Raw genomic sequence first — 20,469 nt, forward strand, 5'->3', positions numbered from 1 at the left:
TGCCAGCCCAAGGAGCCGAGTCTGCCCACCCCCGTGGGGGCGGGTGCACTTTCCGAAGAGCAACTTCTCGGGCTTCCGGTTTGGGGCCGGAAGTTGTGGTTACTAAGGCGACGTCAAGTTGCTGGCCCAGGTGAGCAAAACCTCGGCTTTTGCCCTCGGGTGCAGCGGCTCCTTACTTGTCCCAGGACTCTCTTGTATCTCTAGGATCTCCTAGAGGGGGATCTGAGGGAGCCCGTCTCCTCAGCGTCGGCTTCCCCCGGACGCCCCGCGCCTCCCCGCAGATCCCGGGTACCCAGGGACCCCCAGCGGAATCCCGAATGGAGATTCCTCTGAACTTTTGCTTGGGAACTGAGGAGCTTAATCATTTCCGAGCTCTGTGCCTCCGTTTCCCTTGAGCAACACCAGCTCCAGATCTGGGGAAGGAAATGGTTAGAGCAGAAATGAGGCAATTCATGGAGTGTATTTTAGTAGGAGAGCTGGGTAAAGTGAGAGAATTTTCTGTTAGGATTATTAACACTGAAAGAAGATTGCTACTTGAGGAAATTCTAAAAGGGTTAACGTGAACAAAGTGGGGGCAAAAAGAGATTAAAATGAAATTGCACCACTGAACGTTCCTTCTGTGAGGGCTGAAGACATGAAGCCCCACTCATTCCATAGCAGTAATTTTATAAAATGTCCAACCTATAGTCACAAAGTAAGGTCATCTATTTTTGTAATCTTTATTCCCGTGGTCAGGCCTGCCCCTAACATTTGCAGGCCCTGGGTAAAAGTACAAATAGAGACCCACAAACCATATGTTTAAATGTTTAAATTTTTAAATCAAGGTAACAAATTGTTGAATAAGCTACGTTCTTTTCTCCCACCTGGACAAATGTACCGTCATAATGATCAAGAAGTCCAGTTTCACATTCAGGATTCTTGGACTCCTTGGAATGCCTGGAAACACGGCTAGAATATGGTACTATGGGGAGAGCTGATCTCCAGTCCTTTCCCAGCCCTTTCCACCCCATTTCTGGCTCCCACTTACATCACTGAGAGGGGCCTTGCATACATAGTGTGGATACGCCAAGCCACATGCAAGTTCTGCCCATTATCCTGCAAAGCGCCATGCCTTGTCCACCTTTCAGGTCTAGGGGTGCCCATATTAGCACCCATTTCTCTGCCCTCCAGAGAAAGCTGGGAAAGAGGCTCATGCAGAACCTGGCATTGTTTGGGCAGTAAATTCCAGGGGTACAGGCACCCTGAACATGGTCTAGACTCCAGAAGAGGGGCAGTCTAGGCTTTGGGTGGGGATAGCCTCTTTACCCCACGAATTACTCATCCTTTGCAGAGGGGAGTGCCTGGAAGAGAGCCAGAAGTATTCTCTTAATTCATGTCCCAGAGCAGGGCAATACTGCAAGCAATAAGAATTTCAGTGGTAGCACTGTACCAACCACAGTGCTAAGCTCTAGGCCAAGGGCAATAGATTAATGAGGGACACAAGAAAAACGGGAAAGTACAACACAGTGATGCGTTAGATGATAGAGGTGAGCACAGGGTGCTCCTAAACACAGATTTATATAGTTTGTTTTCTATACCTACAAGTCTGCCTTTTCCACTGTATCATAAATTGAATCATTTAGTATGTAGCATTTTCTGATTTCTTTCAATTAGCATAATGCATTTGAGTTTCATCTATGTTGTGTATGTCAGTAGTTTGTACATTTTTATTGCTGAGTGGTATTCCATTGTATGGATGTACCATACTTTGTTATCTCTTTATCCACTGAAATACATTTGTGTTGTTTCCAGTTTGAGGCAATTATAAAGCTGCTATAAATGTTTAAGCACAGATTTTCATATGAAACATGTTTTAATTTTTCTTGCATAAATATGTAGGAATGGGATTGCTGAATCACGTTAAGTGTACATTCAGCTTTGTAAGAAAGTGCCAAGCTGTTTTCCAAAGTGACTCTACTATTTCGTGTTCCCACTGAATATGGGATGTGACTATGTAGGAGTTTATCTATTCACCTACAATAAACATTTGGGTTGTTTCCAGTTTGGAGCTCCTACAAGTAGAGCTGTAATGAATGTTCATTTACAAGTCTATGTTTGGACATATGATTTCGGTTCCCTTATATCACACCTAGGAGTAGAATGACTGGCTACTGTGGTAGGTGTAAACTTAACTTTTTAAGAAATTGCTAAACTGTTTTCTACACTGTACTATTTTACTTTCTCAGCAGCAGGTGGAAGAGTTCCAGCTTCTCCTCATCCTCAACAACACTTGTTACGGTCTATCTTTCTAACTTCAGGCTTTCTAATACATGTGTAATTATAATTTGCATTTCTCTGATGATTGACCATGTTGAACATCTTTTAATATGCCTGTTTGCCTTATGTGTATCTTCTTTGGTTAAGTGTCAATGCAAATCTTTTTTCCATTCTTAAAAATTGCGTCATTTTCTTATTACTGAGTTTTAAGAGTTTTCAAAATATTCTGAACACAAGCACTTTATTACATATATGACCTACAAATATTTTCTCCCAGTCTTTGGGCTACCTTTTATTCTCTTAAGTGTCTTTTGTAGAGCATAAGTTTATTTTTGAAAGGTTTAAATTATCAATTTGTTCTTATAGATTGTGCTTTAATGTCGTATCTAAGGAATCTTTGTCTAACTGAAGATTGCAAAGGTTTTCTCCTGAGTTTTCTTCTATAAGTTTTATAGTTTTAAGTTTTATATTTAGGCCTGTGATCTCCTTTGAATTAATTTTTGTATATAGTGCAAGGTATGGATTGGAGTTCTTTTTTTCCCATATGGATATCTAACTGAGGCAGCATTATTTATTAAAAGGATTATCCTTTTTCCACTGAATTATCTTTGCACCTTTGTCAAAAATAAACTGTCCATATCTGTGTGGGTCTAATTCTGTATTCTCTATTCAGTTTCATTGATCTATTTGTCTTTTTTGTGTGTGTTTACCTCTTCATTTCCCTCACCTATTTCACTTATCCTCCCACCCCCGTCCCTTCTGGCAGCCACCTGTTTGTTCTCTGTATCTATGACTCTTTTTTTGGTTTTTTTTTGTTTTGTTTGTTCACTTGTCTTGTTTTTTAGATTCCACATATAAGTGAAATCACACAGTATTTGTCTTTCTCTGTCTGACTTACTTCACTTAGCATGGTACCCTCTAGGTCCATACCTGTTGTTGCAAATGGCAAGGTTTTATTCTTTTTTATGGCTAATATTCCATTGTGTATATCACATCTTCTTTATCCATTCATCTGTCAGTGGGGACTTAGGTTGCTTCCATATCTTGGCTATGTGAATAATGCTGCAATGAACATAGGGTGCATATATCTTTTCAAAATAGTTTTTGTTTTGTTTTGTTTTCTTTGGGAAAATATCCAGAAGTGGAATTACTGGATCATATGGTAGTTCTATTTTTAATTTTTTGAGGAACTTCCATACTATTTTCTGTAGTGACTTCACCAATTTACATTCCCACCAAGAGTGCATGAGGGTTCCCTTTTCTCCACATCCTCGCCAACACTTGTTATTTGTTGTCTTTTTGTCTTTTTTGATGCCAATACCACACTGTCTTGATTACTCTGGCTTTGTAAGTCTTGAAGTAGGTAGTGATGGTCCTCTAATTCTTTCTTTTTCTAAGTTATCTTGGCTATTCTAGGTACTTTGCATTTTCATATGAAGTATAACATCAGCTTCTTAATTTCTAAAAAAAAAAAATGCCAACTGGGATTATCATAGGGATTGCTTTGATTTTATAAATCAATTTGGGGAGAATTGACATCCTAAAAAAGTTGAATCTTCCAACCCATGAGTAAGGTCTCTCTCGCTCCATTTATTTAGGTCTTCTCTTAGCGGTATTTTACAGCTTTCAGGGTACAGGCCTTGTACATCTTTTGTCAAATTTAACCTTAAGTATTTCATATTTTTATACTATTATAAATAGTATAATAAATAGCATTTTTAATTTCAACTTTTTATTGCTTGTTGTCAGTATGTAGAAATATAGGAGGTTTTTGTATATTGAACTTTTATCCTGCAACCTTGCTAACCTCATTTATTAGTTCTAGTAGATTTTTTAAAAAAGATTACATCAGGTTTTCTCTATAGATAATCATATTGTCTGATTATAAATAAAGACAGCTTTACATAGTTCTTTCCAGTCTAGATAAAACAGTCCCACACCACCCAAAAAAATTCCCTCATGCTGTCCTTTTTAAATAACATTAAATAACATCATCCCTCCACTTATAACTCCTGCCAACCACTGATCTGTTCTCCATTACTCATTTTGATTTTCAAGAATGCCTTATAAATGGAATCACTGCACATAAATTTTTAGACTGGTTTCTTTTATTCAGCATAATGCCTTTGAGATTTATCCATGTTTCTGTATGTATCAGTAGTTCTCCCCTTTTTATTACTGAGTGGTATTCCATTATGTGGATATAACACAGTTGGTTTGTCTATTCACCTGGTGAAGGACATTTGGATTGTTTCCCGTTTGGGGTAATTATAAATAGAACTGCTATAAACACTTTGTGTATAGGCTTTTTTGTGCCCTCAAGTTTTCATACTCTTACAGTAGATACTCAGGGGTGGTATTGCTGGGTCATATGATTAATATATGTTCAACTTTATAAGACACTGCCAAACTCTTTTCCAGAGTGGTGGTATCACTTTGCATTCCTAACAGCCATCCATGTATGACAGTCCGATTGCTCTGCATCTTCACAAGTATTTCATACTGTTAATATTTTTTTAAAAGTTTGAGCCATTGTAGTAGGTATGTAGTAGTGATTGATAAGTTATTAAGAAATATTTTCTAATATTTTGAGGTTTTGTATACTTCTAAATATCTGTTATTGATTTCTAAAATAATTTCTGTATGATCAGAGAACATAATTTGTATGACTTGAGTACTTACAAATTTATTAAGACTTGTTTATGGCCCAGAATATGATTTTTCTTGATAAATGTTTCAAGTGTACTTAAAAAAGAATTTGTATCCTGCTGTTGTTGGGTAGAGTGTTCTACAACTGTCAGTCAGATCAAATTCGTTAATAGTGTTCAAGTTTTCTGTATCCTTGCTGATTTCTTTGTCTACATGTTCTATAAATTATTGAGAGAGGGTATTGAAATCTCTGACTATAATTGTGGATTTGTCTATTTCTCATTGAAATTCTATCAGTTTTGCTTCATGGATTTCAAAGCTCTGTTATTAGGTTCATTAACATTTAGGACTGTTATGTCTTCTTGATGAATCGACCCCTTTATTATTATAAAACATACCTCTTTATCCCAGGTAATATTCTTTGCTCTGAAATGTTCTACATATGATATTAATATAGCGACTCCAGCTTTCCTTAGTGTTAACGTGGTACATCTATTTCTACTCTTTTAGTTTTAACCTGTATGTGTCTTTACATTTAAAGTGGATTTTTGGTGGGCAGCATATATGAGTCTTTCTCCTTTAACTAATCTGACAATTTCTATTTTTTGACTGGAGTCTTTAGACTATTTACATTTGATATGATTATTGATATGTTAGGGTTTCCTATTTGTCTCATCAGTTTTTTGCCCTTTTTCCTCTTTTTTACATTTTTAAGACTCCATTTTTCCTCTTTTGTTGGCTTATTAGCTATAACTCTTTGTTTTATTACTTTAGTGGTTGCTTTAGGGTTTATAGTATGCATCTTTAACTTATCATAGTCTACCTTCAAGTGATATCGGTATACTACTGTTTCTCCCCTCCTAGCCTTTGTACTATTATTGTCATATATTTTTCTTCTACATATGTTATTAACCCCACACTACATTATTATTTTTGTTTAAACATTTTAGATATCTTTTAAAGGAATTTAAATAGTAAGAGAAAGTCTTTTATATTTACCTACATAGCTATCATCCAGTGCTTTTCATTCCTTTGTGTAGATTCACGTTTCTCTCTGATGCCATTTTTCTTCTGCCTGAAGGCCTTCCTTTAACATTATTTCTTATAATGCTGGTCTGCTGCTGATGAGTTCTTTCAGGTTTTGTATGTCTAAATATTCTTTATTTCACCTTCATTTATTTATTTATTTATTTATGTTTGTGTGTTTGTTTGTTTGGCCTCACAGCTTGCAGGATCTTAGTTCCCCAACCAGTGATTGAACCCGGGCCCTCGGCAGTGAAAGCACAGAGTCCTAACCACTGGACAGCCAGGGAATTCCTTCACCTTCATTTATTGAAAGATACGCTTTTTGGCCTGGAATTCTTAATTGACAAATTTTTTGCTGTCAGTACTTTTAAGATGTTGCTTCACTGTCTTCTCGCTTCTGCTGTTTCCTTCAGGAAATCTCTTGTCCTTTACTTTGTTCCTCTATGCATGCCTTTCTATCTCTGGCTGCATTTCAGATTTTGTCTTTATCACACTAGTTTTGAGCAGTTTGATCATGATGTGCCTTGGTATAAATTTCTTCATGTTTAATTTGCTAGGATTTTTCTTCTTAAATCTGTTGGTTTATAGTTTTCATCAAAATTTGAAAATTTTTGTTCATTATTTCTACAGCTTTTTTTGATCTCTTCCCTCCTTTGGGGATTTCAATCACACTTATACTAGGCTACTTCAAGTTATCCTACACCTCACTGTCTTCATTTTTTTTCAAAAAATTTTTCTTTTTCTTTCATTTTGTTTCTATCGCTATGTTTTCAAATTCACTCTTCTTTTTTTTGGCCCATCTAATCTGTTTTGCTCTGAAATCTTGTTATTAATCTAATCCAGTGTATATTTTCATTGCAGACATTATATCAATAGTTTTCATCCTTAAAAGTTCAGGTTGGGGTTTTTTTTTAAACATCTTCCACATCTCTACGTAACATGTTCAGCATTTCCTCTTGATTTTTGAACATGTGGAATATACTAATCTAGATATATACTAGAATTATATATCTGCTAATTCTAATGTTCTGTGTTGATTATGAGTCAGCTTCAATTGACTGAGTTTTTATTATGGCTTGTGTCTTCTTGCCTTTCTGCATTTGAGGTGATTTTTTTAATTGGATGTTAGACATTGTGAATTTTACTTCATTGGATGCTGGATACTTTTGTAACCAAGCAAGGGCTTATGTGCCTGTGGCGTAGAAAGTCAAACTCTGACAGCGGGTGTTTGCAGCAAAGTAAGGGTTTATTGCAGGGTACCAAGCAAGGGAGTGGTCTTTGAGATAGGGATATTTTAAAGGGGAAGAACAAGGAAACTGGGTTTAATCATCATCTTGTGACATTTCTTAATCAGGGTTTCGGGAGACAGGATGTCTCTGGTTTATGATTCTCTGGCCAGGTGGTCCATGGCTCGGGGGTCTGTGAGTTCATCTTGCCCTAGAGAAACAAGCTGAGTTTATATGTTAATGATGATATCTATAACAGCAATTTTAGTACATTTATGATGTTGTCAACAACTGCAATCTTAGTCATCTGTTCTGGTTTATTAGTGTCCAATTAGCACAAGACTGAGGTCAGAGAGGACAAGAAAGGGATTGAGGTCAGAGGAGACAAGCAAGGGAATAAAGTTTTGGATAGATTAATCACAAACTCAGTAAGGGAACTTGGTTTGAGGGGGGCTCAGTTTCATACTTGTATTCCTATAAATATTCTTGAGTTTGTTCTGGTATGTAGTTAAGTTACGTAGTAAGTTTGATCTTCTGACTTCCAAGATTTGGTGGGCAATACTAGAGCAGCGTTTATTCTAGGGTTAATTTTCCCACTACTTGGCTATGCTCTTCGGAGTACTCTAACCCAATATTTGTGAATTATGAGGTTTTCCGTTCTCACTGATGGAAACAGGCATTATTCCTGGCCCTGTGTGAGCTCAGCTTACTGTTCCCACTGATAATTTCAGGTGATTCTTTCTTTTCAGACTCAGACCCAGATAGTCTCTCCTCACTTTGCACTGGAAACATCACAAATGTACTCTAGCAGGTGAGAAAAGATGATGGCAGCAGGGCCTTTATAAGACTTCCATGGCCCCAGGGTACTCCGACAGTGTAAGACCCTATGCCACTACCTACTAAGCATCTTAAAATGTACCCCATGTTCCACATTAAATGCCTTTTTTAAACTGTAATATTTGAAAATCTTTTTATATTGTACAGTTTTGAGTTTTATAAAGTATAGGTTGCTTGTTCTTTTCTTATAGACTTAAACATTATGCACACACAGAGTGGAGTTGATAAGTTGTAAATACTTTTGTAAATATTTAATTATTTTGATTTTGTGGGGGTTTTTTTTAGTCAGTATTTTTTCAAGTATCAAACATTTCTGCAGGCCCTTGAAAAATCTTATAGGCTCTGGGCACTGTGCCTACAGAGCTCCTCGATGGGAGCAGGGGGAGTAGAGAGGAAGGAACAAATTGTACAGCAAGGATTGGATAATGCTTGAGCTGCATCTGATTGGAGGGGAGGGAAAAGGAACTGGAGAAGTTGTTGCTCCCTACCCAGCTAGCTTCAGCACAACCATTTGCAGAGATGGAAGAGCCAGGAGAAGGCACAAGTTGTAGGAGAAAGGGTGTATTCTATTTGGGACAGAAAGACAGCCACTGTCTTATCAGGAGGTGAAGAAAGGCAACAGGGTGCCAAATTCCTTTCCTTTTGTCATAGGGCACATCGTCTTGAGCTGGTCTGGAAGATGTGAATAGTCAATACCTGTCTCTGCTAATACCCTTATTAATATGAAGAGCATATCTTAGAAATGTGGCAATAAGGAAGATGCCAATCTCTAGAATAAATAGTTCCCATAGGCTAATATGCTAAGGAGGATGATGGGCTGTCTTATGATAACTTCCCCTTTTTCTCAAAGTACCTTGGCTTACTTCCTTGATCAGTTTTGCAGAATTTCATAGATGTTTCCAGCACCACCTTCTGTGATGACATCTTCCAAAGGAAGTCGAGCCCAGAAGCTGAAGCTGCCCACTTTAACACGAAAGGGGACACTGGAGGTGCCGTCCCCTACAGAGGAGGACTGGTCTAAGGATGATGAAGAGGACTGGGTCTTCAAGGGTCCAGATCAAGAGCAGGATTCCCTACCTCAGCCTTATCGAATGATCAACAAGCTAGTGAACTTTCTGTTTGACCACTCGTGGGAAATTATTGAGGAGAGGGAAGCATCGAGGAAAGCTGAGCTCAGCCGCATCCAGCCCACCATCTACCCTCCACTTCTAGAAAGCAAGGTATGGAGCGGCTGACAAGGCGGCCTTGTTTCTGAATTGAGTGTTAATAAATGATAACACCTGATCCAGGGAAGGAATTACTACCAGGAACCTTCATTCAATAGGACAGTGCATTTTTGAAAGATTATAGGCATGCTGGTGTTGATTAAAATAGATCTAGTAATTGCCTGGGGAAATGGGTGTTCTGGTTAATTGAAGATTATACAGATGTATCTTTTACATCCTATTGTTATTTAAAAATCTTTCAGAGCGTATTAATCACTCCCTTGCTTGATGGTTGAAAATCTGCCAGTGTGTCAGTTATAGCTCTTACCAGTGTTGTAGATGAATAAAGTGAAGGGAATGGGGCCAGTGGTCCACTCACCACAGGGCCTGTGGTCACGCTTAGTGTTGTGAATGAGCATTTATTCTCAACTTCTTTGTTTTCTCTGGCCCCTTTCCCCTAAGAGTAGAATGCTATGACTTTCTTGATGTTTGGGCAAGATATTTAGATGGGCACTGTGTTTGGACATGATACTATAACTAGGAGGGACCTGCTTCCCTCTTTGAAAAGTTAGCTCATATTACTTGCAGATGGCGATAACTGAAAAAATCATTCCTTTTTTCTATGTTTTTCTTTTCCCAGCTCAACAAAATGCCAAATTGTATGGCTGTTTCCCAAGACTATGTGTTTATTGGAGGAACCAAAGGATTCTCCATCCATAATCTGTACAGTGCTAAACGAATATATGTTTGGGAGAAACTTAAGGTTGATGTCACTTCCATCTGGGCCACAGATTTGGGGAGTGAAATACTTATTGCTTCTGTGGATGAAATGGGTACACGTTCTTCATCTTCCTTTTTAGCCTAATTTATAGGTACCTGTAGACTGTTGTTCAACTTAATCTCCTTTCCAGGCATGGGAGGGGCCAGACCTGGAGAGTTCTTCCTGGTCATGTAGTATTAACTAACATCTGCAGGACAGTATGGTGTGCCAGGCACTATTCTAACATTTCACACATGTTGGCCCATTTCACCGTCACAATAGCCTTAGTAGGTAAATACAGTTTATTATTCTTGTTTTTCAGAAGAGGCAACTGAGGCATGGAGGTTAAATAACCTACTTGAGGTAATGCAGAAAGTAAGTGGCACAGGCAGGATTTGAACCAGGCAGTGTGGGCCCAGAGTCCACATCCTTTCCAGCACTCAGCAATCCTGCTGCTCATTTAAGCCAGGCTTGCTTTTCTTCCTCAGCCTGAGGATGACCCAGGCATGGGGACCATAGTATAGAGAACTATGGACAGTGTCCTGGAAGATACGTGTCTGCAGGAGAGTGACCTGACCCAACTGGCATTTTAGGAAGAGCACCCTGATAGGAGTTTGCAAAAGTCAAATGGAGAGGTAGAGAGACCAGGAGGAGCTAGTGCATTCATTTAGGAGAGAAATTAGGAAGGTCTGAACCAAGGCAGGGGCTGTTAAAATGAAAAGAAAATTGTACTGTAGTTCTGTAAGATGTTAACATTAGGGGAAATGAGGTGAGGGATTATAAGGGAACTCTTTGTACTATTTTTGCAATTTTTCTCTAAGTCTAAAACTAGTTCAAAATAAAAAGCTTAAAAAAATGAAAAGGAAAATATAGTGGAAAAACTTGGTGAGTAATGGAATATACGTATGGGGTCAGGGAGTAGGGCGGTATGTGAGGGTAAGTGAAAAAAAATGACTCCTTTCCTCCTTAGATAATGGGGTGGATGATGATGCCATTACTTGATAAGCAATTTTAGGAGAATAAGATTTCAGGGGTCTGTGAGTTGAGAAATTCCATTTGAGCATGCACATATTTGAGGCACCTGGAGTGGGAATGTTGATACTCAGGAGGAGTTTGGTGTAAAGATAGGACTGCATTTATCACACTGCATTATATCTAGTTAGTTTCCTGTCTGTGTGATTTTCAATGTGATGAATTTGAGGGCAGAGACTGCCTTGGTTGCCCCTAGCACATTTGTGGTCATGGAGCAGATACCCCATGAATGTTTATTGGGTTGAGTTAGACTTTCACCCACAGTGATCCAGATACCTCTGCAAGGTCGGTATTATGGCTGTAAGGGCAGGTTATGAGTGTCTGGGAGGCACCTAAAGAAAGAGGCAAGAAGTCATGGTGGATGATGATCACATACTAGAGCCCTTAGGTTAAATGAGAATGAGAATGACAAAATTACTTATTGTATCAACAAAATTAACTGCATGAGGAGCTTGTTGGGCTGTGAGAAATGAGGCACATAGAAGAGTAAGATGTGATCCTTTCCCTCAGAGGATCTGTGAACTCACTCGAGGAATAAAAAACACTCACAGGAAGCAGTTGGATAACAATGTGAAACACTATGGGATGATGTGCTAAAACAGATGAATAGAAATCACGAGTGGATTGGTGTGGCCGAAGTGCTTACAAGAGGATTCTAGAAGAAGAGGGTAGGGCCAGTGTAGACCGAGATGACCCAAGAGGGAGAATAACTTGAACATTTCAAGTGAGGGGTGGAAGAAGGCAAGGAGTCCAAGATGATCATGGGCATTGGAGGAGCCGGGGAGGAAGCCTAATAATGCATGAGTTTATCATGATATCTCAGAAAGTCAAATATAAAATTTAAACTTTTCTTCGGTTCACCTGCCTGTCTTTCATTCTTACTTATTTTTCTGTTTCAGGTATCATTAGACTATTTTATTTTTATAAGGATGGTCTTTACCTCATCAAAGCCATCAATGAAGCGGTAAGCTCATGTTCTTTCATCTGTAGCTGGGCCAAAAGCTGTAGCAAATCAAGTTTACTTTTAACATGGAGGCAATGACAGCCATCCTAGAGTAGAAAGAAATAGAGACCTCCCTGGCCAGAGAGCCTCCTCCAAAATATCCAATTAAAAGATCCCTCACCATCAGAGGGTACATACTGAATGCCTTGGATTCATTTTCCCGGTTGTCAAGAGAAGAAAATTACTAAGGAACTCCGGTCCAGATTGAGCACCAGACCAACATGTCTAATAACTACTTACCAGTCCCTAAATTTTCCAGGCTGCTTCACATCCTGTTCCCTTGTCCATGCTGTTCCCTTTGCATAGAAGGCTCTCCTTGTCTCCCTACCTACTGTGTGTACCTCTTAAATTTCTCTCATTCTTCAAGACCAGCTCAAATATCCCCTCCTCTGAGATGCTTTCCCTGGTATACCCAAGAGGAGTTGATCCCTCCCTCCTCTGTGCCACCACCATATAGGAAAGAATTTCTATCAGTGTTTTCTCTACCCTCCACACTTATTTGTTTATATGACTGCTTCTTCTCCTGGATGTAAGTTCCTTGAGGGCAGAGGACATGGCTTATTCACCGTATATTTCTTGTTCCTAGTACATTGCCTGCATACTATAGGTTCTTTTTATTTTTTTAATTAATTAATCCAAAAAAGAGGCTGTATTGCTCAGAGTATATTTTTAATTGTAGTTTGTTTTATAAAAAATACTATTGATGGGCACCAAAGCAATTCAGTGGGAAAAAGAAAGTATTTTCAACAAATGATGCTGGAATGCTGGATAAACAAATGGGGGAAAATGAACCTCAACCCTACCTCACATCATATATAAAAATTAATTTGAGATGGATTATAGACCTAAATGTAAAGGCTAAAAACATTATCCTTTTTGAAGAAAACACAGGAAATGTTTTTTGCAACCTTGGGGCAGGCAAAGATTTCTTAGGACATAAAAGGCACTATCCATAAAAGAAAACAACTAAAATTGGACTTCATCGAAATTAGATACTTTTAATTCCTCATGCCATATACAAAAATTAACTCAAAATGGTCATATATCTATATGAAAAATCTAAAACTATAAAACCTCTAGGGCTTCCCTGGTGGCGCAGTGGTTGAGAATCTGCCTGCCAATGCAGGGGACACGGGTTCGAGCCCTGGTCTGGGAAGACCCCACATGCCGCGTAGCAACTAGGCCCATGAGCCTGCGCGTCTGGAGCCTGTGCTCCGCAACAAGAGAGGCCGGGACAGTGAGAGGCCCGCGCACCGCGATGAAGAGTGGCCCCCGCTTGCCGCAGCTGGAGGGAGCCCTCGCACAAGAAACGAAGACCCAACACAGCCAAAAATAAATAAATAAATAAATAATAATTAAAGGTGCTAATAATTAAAAACAAAAAAAAAAACCTCTAGAAGAAAACATAGGAGGAAGTCTTCGTGACCTTGAGTTAGGCAAAGATTTTTTAACTACAACACCAAAACCACATTCCATACAAGAAAAAAATTGATAGATTAGACTTCATCAAAACTAAAACCTTCTGGGCTTCCCTGGTGGCACAGTGGTTAAGAACCCACCTGCCAATGCAGGGGACACAGGTTTGACCCCTGGTCCAGGAAGATCCCACATGCCGTGGAGCAACTAAGCCCGTGTGCCACAACTACTGAGCCTGCGCTCTAGAGTCGTGAGCCACAACTACTGAGCCTGCGTGCTGCAACTACTGAAGTCCCACGCCTAGAGCCCGTGCTCCACAATGAGAATCCACCTCAATGAGAAGCCTGCGCACCTCAACGAAGAGTAGCCCACACTCACCGCAACTAGAGAAAGCCCACACACAGCAACAAAGACCCCACACAGCCAAAAATAAATAAATAAAATAAATAAATTTATTTTTTAAAAAAAACCCTAAAACCTTCTGTTTTGCAAAAGACATTGTTAAAAGAATAAAAAGGCAAGTCATAGACTGGGAGCAAATAATTGCAAGTCACATATCTGATAAAGAACTTGTATCCAGAACATATGAAGAACTCTCAAAACTCAAAACTCAAAAGTAAGAAAACAACCCAGTTTTTTAAAATGAGCAAATGTCTTGGGGAAAAAAGGACAGTTTACTAAAGAATATATAGAGAGGGTAAATAAGATGTTCACCATCATTAGTCATTAGGGAAATGCAAATTAAAGTCATGAGCTATCACTGCACATGTATTAGAATGCCTAAAATTGAAAAGACTGACCACACCAAGTGTTGGCAGAGCTATGGAACAGCTGGAACTCTCATTCACTGCTGGTGGTAAAACATAGTGCCACAACCACTTTGGCAGTTTTTTAAAAAAGTTAAACATACACCTACCATATGATGTGGCCGTTCCGCTCCTAGACATTTACCCAGGAGAAATGAAAGCATATCTCCATACAAAGACATGTACATGAATGTTCACAGCAGCTTTCTTTGTAATAGCCAGAAACCAGAAACCACTCAACACCCATCAACAGGTGAATGGAAAAGCAAATCGTGGTACATACTGCTCAGCAGTAAAAAGGGTGCACATAACAACATGGCTACATCTCAGAATAAACATGCTGAGTGAAAGAAGAGAAACAAAAAAGCATACATACATACTGTACGATTGCATTTATGTAAAATTCTAGAAAATACAAACTAATCTAGTGACAGGAAACACCAGTTTTTGCCTGGGGTGAGTTGGGAGAGGGGTGGAGGGAAAGCTTACAAAGGGGCAGGAGGAAACTTTTGGCAGTGATGGATATGTCCACTTTCTTGATTGTGGTGCTGGTTTCAAGGGATATACATGTCTAAACTAATCAAATTGTACACTTTAAACATGCAGTTTATTATGTTATCACATCCCTAATAAAGCTGCTAAAAAATTTTAAACTTATGCTCGTCAAAAGATGCTATTAGGGACTTCCCTGGTGGCACAGTGGTTAAGAATCCATCTGCCAATGCAGGGGACACGGGTTTGAGCCCTGGTCCGGGAAGATCCCACATGCCGCGGAGCAACTAAGCCTGTGTGCCACAAATACTGAGCCTGCGTGCCACAACTACTGAAGCCCATGCGCCTAGAGCCCATGCTCCTCAACAAGAGAAGCCACTGCAATGAGAAGCCCATGCACACCAACAAAGAGTAGCTCCCGCTCGCTGCAACTAGAGAAAGCCCGCGTGCAGCAAGGAAGACCCAACACAGCCAAAATTAATTAATTTTTAAAAAATAAAAGATGCTATTAGAGTTTGATCAGTATCAGGGGCAGAGAGCGGACCCCAGAGAGCTCTGAGAAACCCCACCGCCGCCCTGCCTAGTGGCCCTCACACCCCAGGAGGAGCCACAGCTGTCACGCCGGCCCCAGTCACTATGACCACAACCCTGAGCAAGGAGGTGGAGACCCAGCAGCCCACAGCCCTCCACACTGCCCACACCTGCACCACCCATGCAAGAAGCTGTGCCTGCTGGTGGGGACAAGGAGGTTATGGCAACAAAGGTTTGGGGAACAGTCAGATGGTTCCTGTGAACAACAGATACGGTTTCACCACCAGTAAGGACACCAAGGAAGATGTACTTGGACAACAGACTGCCATAAAGAATAACCCAGGAAGTGCCTTTGCCGTGTAGGAGATAGACCGTGGAGTGTGATGTTGTTGAAGGAGAAGGGGTGCAGAGGCCCTGTATGATTCCAGTTACATGAAATTTAAGGACAGTTGAAACTAAGCTATGTTGGTGAGGAAGAGCAGAATGTTGGTTGCCTATAGAGGTGTAATTGACTGAAACAGGGCACTAAAGAACTTATACCTTGACTGTGTGTTAGTTACATGGATGTATACATATGTCCATACCCATCAAGTTGTACATTTAATATCTGTGCCTTTAACTGTTTTTATTTTTTATTTATTTATTTTATTTAACAAAGTACTTTATTCTTTTTATTTATTTATTTATTTATTTTATATATTAATTTTTGGCTGCGTTGGGTCTTTGTTGCTGCATGCAGGCTTTCTCTAGTTGCGGCAAGCGGGAGCTACTCTTTGTTGCAATGTGCGGGCTTCTCATTGCAGTGGCTTCTCTTGTTGCGGAGCACGGGCTCTAGGCGCGTGGGCTTCAGTAGTTGTGGCATGCAGGCTTCAGTAGTTGTGGCTCGTGGGCTCTAGAGTTCAGGCTCAGTAATTGTGGCGCACGGGCTTAGTTGCTCCGCGACATGTGGGCTCTTCCCAGACCAGGGGTCGAACCCGTGTCCCCTGCATTGGCAGGTGGGTTCTTAACCACTGCGCCACCAGGGAAGTCCCTTTAACTGTTTTTAAATTTTATGTAAAAAGAAATCTCTCTAAAAAAAATACAGGGAATACTCATCAACTGATTTTAGGAGACCAGCAAAACTGTGATATCCAAACTTGACAGGGACATTACAAAGAAAGTAGTGTTGGTGGATTAGAACACACCAAAAGTGTTAAAAAAAAAAAAGTTAATTCATTACATATATATTTTTTAAGGACATCATTATTACCTCTGGAATTTGCTACGGTACAAACAGTATTCTGAAAACTGATTAGGGAGAGCATCAAGCATTTATCTTGACTTTCCCATATAGGCTGTATTTCAGGGTAATCAAATAGTTGATGATGGAAAAATGGAAAGATTTTCTTTATAGAAGAATTCTAACAAATGCAGAAGGAATGATAGAATTGGGGGTATCAGTTTTGTAGCCATTTTGAAGAGTAATGGTCTAGGTAATGACCATCAATGCTGATGGGGGACTTTATATTTGATGAGCCAGGATGACACCTGTTGTCAATGATCACCATGAACATTATTAAAAGAAAGAACAGCTAGCTATTATGAGCCTCCTCATGTGATGCCGGAGGGAGACACCAAACACCTGTGGAGTATTCTGGCCTTTCGTTTTAATTGAGCCTAAATCTAATCAAACCTCTAGAACTGGTTGCTGGTTTACAGGAAATACATGTAAACAATGCCATGGGATACAATCAGTCCAATCCAGAAAGTGAAAAATTCCACAGGACAAATGACCTGGTTTATTCAACAAAAAAATGGTGAAAAGAAAAACAAATAGGGTAACAGTTATAAATTAAAAGAGACTTAAGAGATAAATTAACTAAATATTGGGTTGGCCAAAAAGTTCATTTAGGTTTTCCGTAAGACATTACAAAAAGAACCCGAATGAACTTTTTGGCCAACTCAGTACAATACATGGACTTCATTTGAATCCTGATTTCTCAGTTTTGATAGTGACTTTTTAAAAAAAATTTTTATTGGAGTATAGTTGATTTACAATGTTGTGTTAGTTTCAGGTGTACAGCAAAGTGAATCAGTTACACATGAATTCTGATTTGAACAAACCAGTTGTGGAGAGGTATTTATTAGACAATTGAGGAAATTTGAAAACAGACTGGATAGTAAGTGGTATTAAGGAACTAGGATTAATTAAATAGAAATATTTAATGAAGTTGGGAGATAATAAAACAAGATTTGTCATATATTGATAATGGGTGAAGTTGAGTAATGGATACATGGGGTTCATTATACTATTTTTTGTCTTCATGTGCATTTGAAATTTCTATAACCTACAAATTGATATTAAAATACATAAATAAAAATATTTTTTTAATGACCATACTACCCAAGGCAGTCTACAGATTCAATGCAATCGCTATCAAAATACCAGTGGCATTTTTCACAGAACTAGAACAAATAATTTTAAAATTTGTATGGAAATACAAAAGACCCCAGATAGTCAAAGCAATTTTGAGAAAGAACAGAGCTGGAGGAATCTCAATTCCTGACTTTATACTACAAAGCTACAGTAATCAAAACAGTAGGTATTGGCACAAAAACAGACACATAGATGAGTGGAACAGGATAGAAAGCCCAGAAATAAACCCATGCATGTATGGTCAATTAATCTATGATAAAGGAGGCAAGATTGTACAATGGAGGAAAGACAGTATCTTCAGTAAGTGGTGCTGGGAAAACTGGACAGCTACATGTAAAAGAATGATATTAGAACATTCTTTACCACCATATAAAAAAATAAACTCAAAATGGATTAAAGACCTAAATGTAAGACCGGATACTATAAAACTCCTAGAGGAAAACATAGGCAGAACACTCTTTGACATAAATCGCAGCAATATTTTTTTTGGATCTGTCTCCTGGGGTAATGGAAATAAAAGCAAAAATAAACAAATGGGACCTAATTAAACTTAAAGGCTTTTGCACAGCAAAGGAAACCATAAACAAAATGAAAAGAATGGGAGAAAATATTTTCAAATGATGCAACCAAGGGATTAATTTCCAAAATATATAAATAGCCCATACGACTCAACATCAAAAAGACAAACAACCTGATTTAAAAATGGGCAGAACAATTGAATAGACATTTTTCCAAAGAGGAAATGCAGATGGCCAGCAAGCACATGAAAAGATGCTTAACATCACTAATCATCAGAGAATGCAAATCAAAACCACAAAAAGATATCACCTCACACCTGTCAGAATGACTATTATCAAAAAGAACACAGGGACTTCCCTGGTGGTCCAGTGAGTAAGACTCTGCGCTCCCAACGCAGGGGGCCTGAGTTCAATCCCTTGTCGGGGAACTAGATCCTGCATGCATGCCGCAACTAAGACGTCCACATGCTGCAACTAAACATGCCGCAATGAAAATCCCGTGTGCCACAACTAAGACTCAGAGCATCCAAAATAAATAAATATTAAAAAATAACAAAACAAAAAACAAAAGCCGTTTGAAAAAAAAAAGAACACAAACAACAAATGTTGGCGAGAGTGTAAAGAAAAGGGAAGCCTCATACACTGTTGGTGGGAATGTAAATTAGTGGAGTCACTGTGGAAAACAGTGTGGAGGTTTCTCATAAAACTAAAAATAGAACTACTGTATGACCCAGCAATTCCACTCCTGGGTATATAATGGAAAAAAACCCAAAAACCCTAATTCGGAAAGATACATGCATCCCAATGTTCTTAGCAGCATTATTCACAATTGCCAAGATATGGAAGCAACCTACGAGTCCATCAACAGATGAATGGATAAAGAAGACACACACACACACACACACACACACACACACACACACACACACACACACAATGGAATACTACTAAGCCATAAGAAAGAATGATATTTTGCCATTTGCAGCAACATGGATGGACTTGGAGGGTATTATGCTAAGTGAAAAAAGTCAGACAGAGAAAGACAAATACTGTTTGATATCACTAATATGTGGAATCTAAAAAATGTAACCAACTAGTAAATATAACAAAAAAGAAGCAGACTCACAGATATAGAGAACAAACTAACGCTTACCAGTGGGGAGAGGGAAGTGGGGAGGAGCAATATAGGGGTAGGGTACGGGATTAAGAGGTACGAGCTATTACATATAAAATAAGCTACAAGGATATATTGTACAATATGGGGAATATAGCCAATATTTTATAATAACTATAAATGGAGTATAAACTTTTAAAATTGTTAATAACTATATTGTACATCAAATATACTCCAATTTTTTAAAAAAGAAAATGAGGGACTTCCCTGGTGGTCCAGTGGCTGAGACTCCGTGCTCCCAATGCAGGGGACCCGGGTTCAATCCCTGGTCAGGGAACTAGATCCCACATGCCACAACTAAGAGTTCACATGCAGCAACTAAAGATCCCATATGCCACAACTAAAGATCCTGCGTGCCACAACTAAGACCTGGTGCAGCCAAATAAATAAATGAAATAAAAATAAAAATAAAATGAAAGAAAAACAAAAATTAAAAATGTTTAAAACTCATTCTCCTTAAATAATTTAGCGGGCTCACCAGCCTAATTAGTCTAGCCACCTTATGTTGCTAGTCTTAGAGCTCCTTAAATGTATAGCACAACCGTACACATTGAGTCTTTTTCACCTGGCCCAAAGTTTGAGCAGGTTTCATTCTAGGGTTACATTCAATCTCTACTTAATATGGACTGAATGCTTGTGTCCCCCTAAAATTCATGTTGAAATCCTAATCCCCAATGTGGGAGGTGATTAGGTCACGAGGGCAGAGTCCTCATAAATGGGATTAGTGCCCTTATAAGACCAAGAGAGCTCCCTCAACCCTTCCACCATGTGAGGACACAGCCACAGGTGGCAGGCGGTCTATGAGCCAGGAAGCTAGGTCTTACCAGACACTGAATCTGCCAGAAATCCTTGGAAATCTTGGATTTCCAACCTCCAGGACTGTGAGAAATAAATGTTAATTGTTTATGAGCCACCCAGTCTATGGTATTTTGTTTTAGCAGCCCAATCAGACTATGACACTACAGTACCCTAGACAGAGCCTTTTTTCAAGCAACTGACCAGAGTTTTCAGTGTCATGTAGAACTTGTTTCAGCTCATTTTGAATACCTGAGTGGTGGCATAGGTCTGTAGGGTTTGCAAACCTGACCAGGAGATCAGATAGTATGAAATCACTACAAATCA

The 20,469-nt window shown here is 39.1% G+C and overlaps 1 protein-coding gene across 5 annotated transcripts in view; it reads left to right on the plus strand.

The window, feature by feature from the left end:
- The first annotated feature begins 26 nt into the window (after nucleotides 1-26).
- The window catches only part of WDR93 (WD repeat domain 93), a 50,260-nt gene continuing 29,817 nt past the window's right edge, over nucleotides 27-20,469 (plus strand). For 2 of the 5 annotated variants that reach the window (XM_082388356.1, XM_082388359.1), the window contains exons 1-4: nucleotides 3,313-7,968; nucleotides 8,870-9,214; nucleotides 9,840-10,032; nucleotides 11,891-11,955. In XM_082388356.1, the coding sequence (XP_082244482.1) occupies nucleotides 8,888-9,214; nucleotides 9,840-10,032; nucleotides 11,891-11,955 (585 nt within the window). In that variant the 5' untranslated portion in view covers nucleotides 3,313-7,968; nucleotides 8,870-8,887. The other 3 variants (XM_082388358.1, XM_082388357.1, XM_082388360.1) reach the window with 3 other exon arrangements.

Source organism: Balaenoptera borealis (genome assembly GCF_965194805.1).
Source record: "Balaenoptera borealis genome assembly, chromosome: 3".
Taxonomy (NCBI): Eukaryota; Metazoa; Chordata; class Mammalia; order Artiodactyla; family Balaenopteridae; genus Balaenoptera; species Balaenoptera borealis.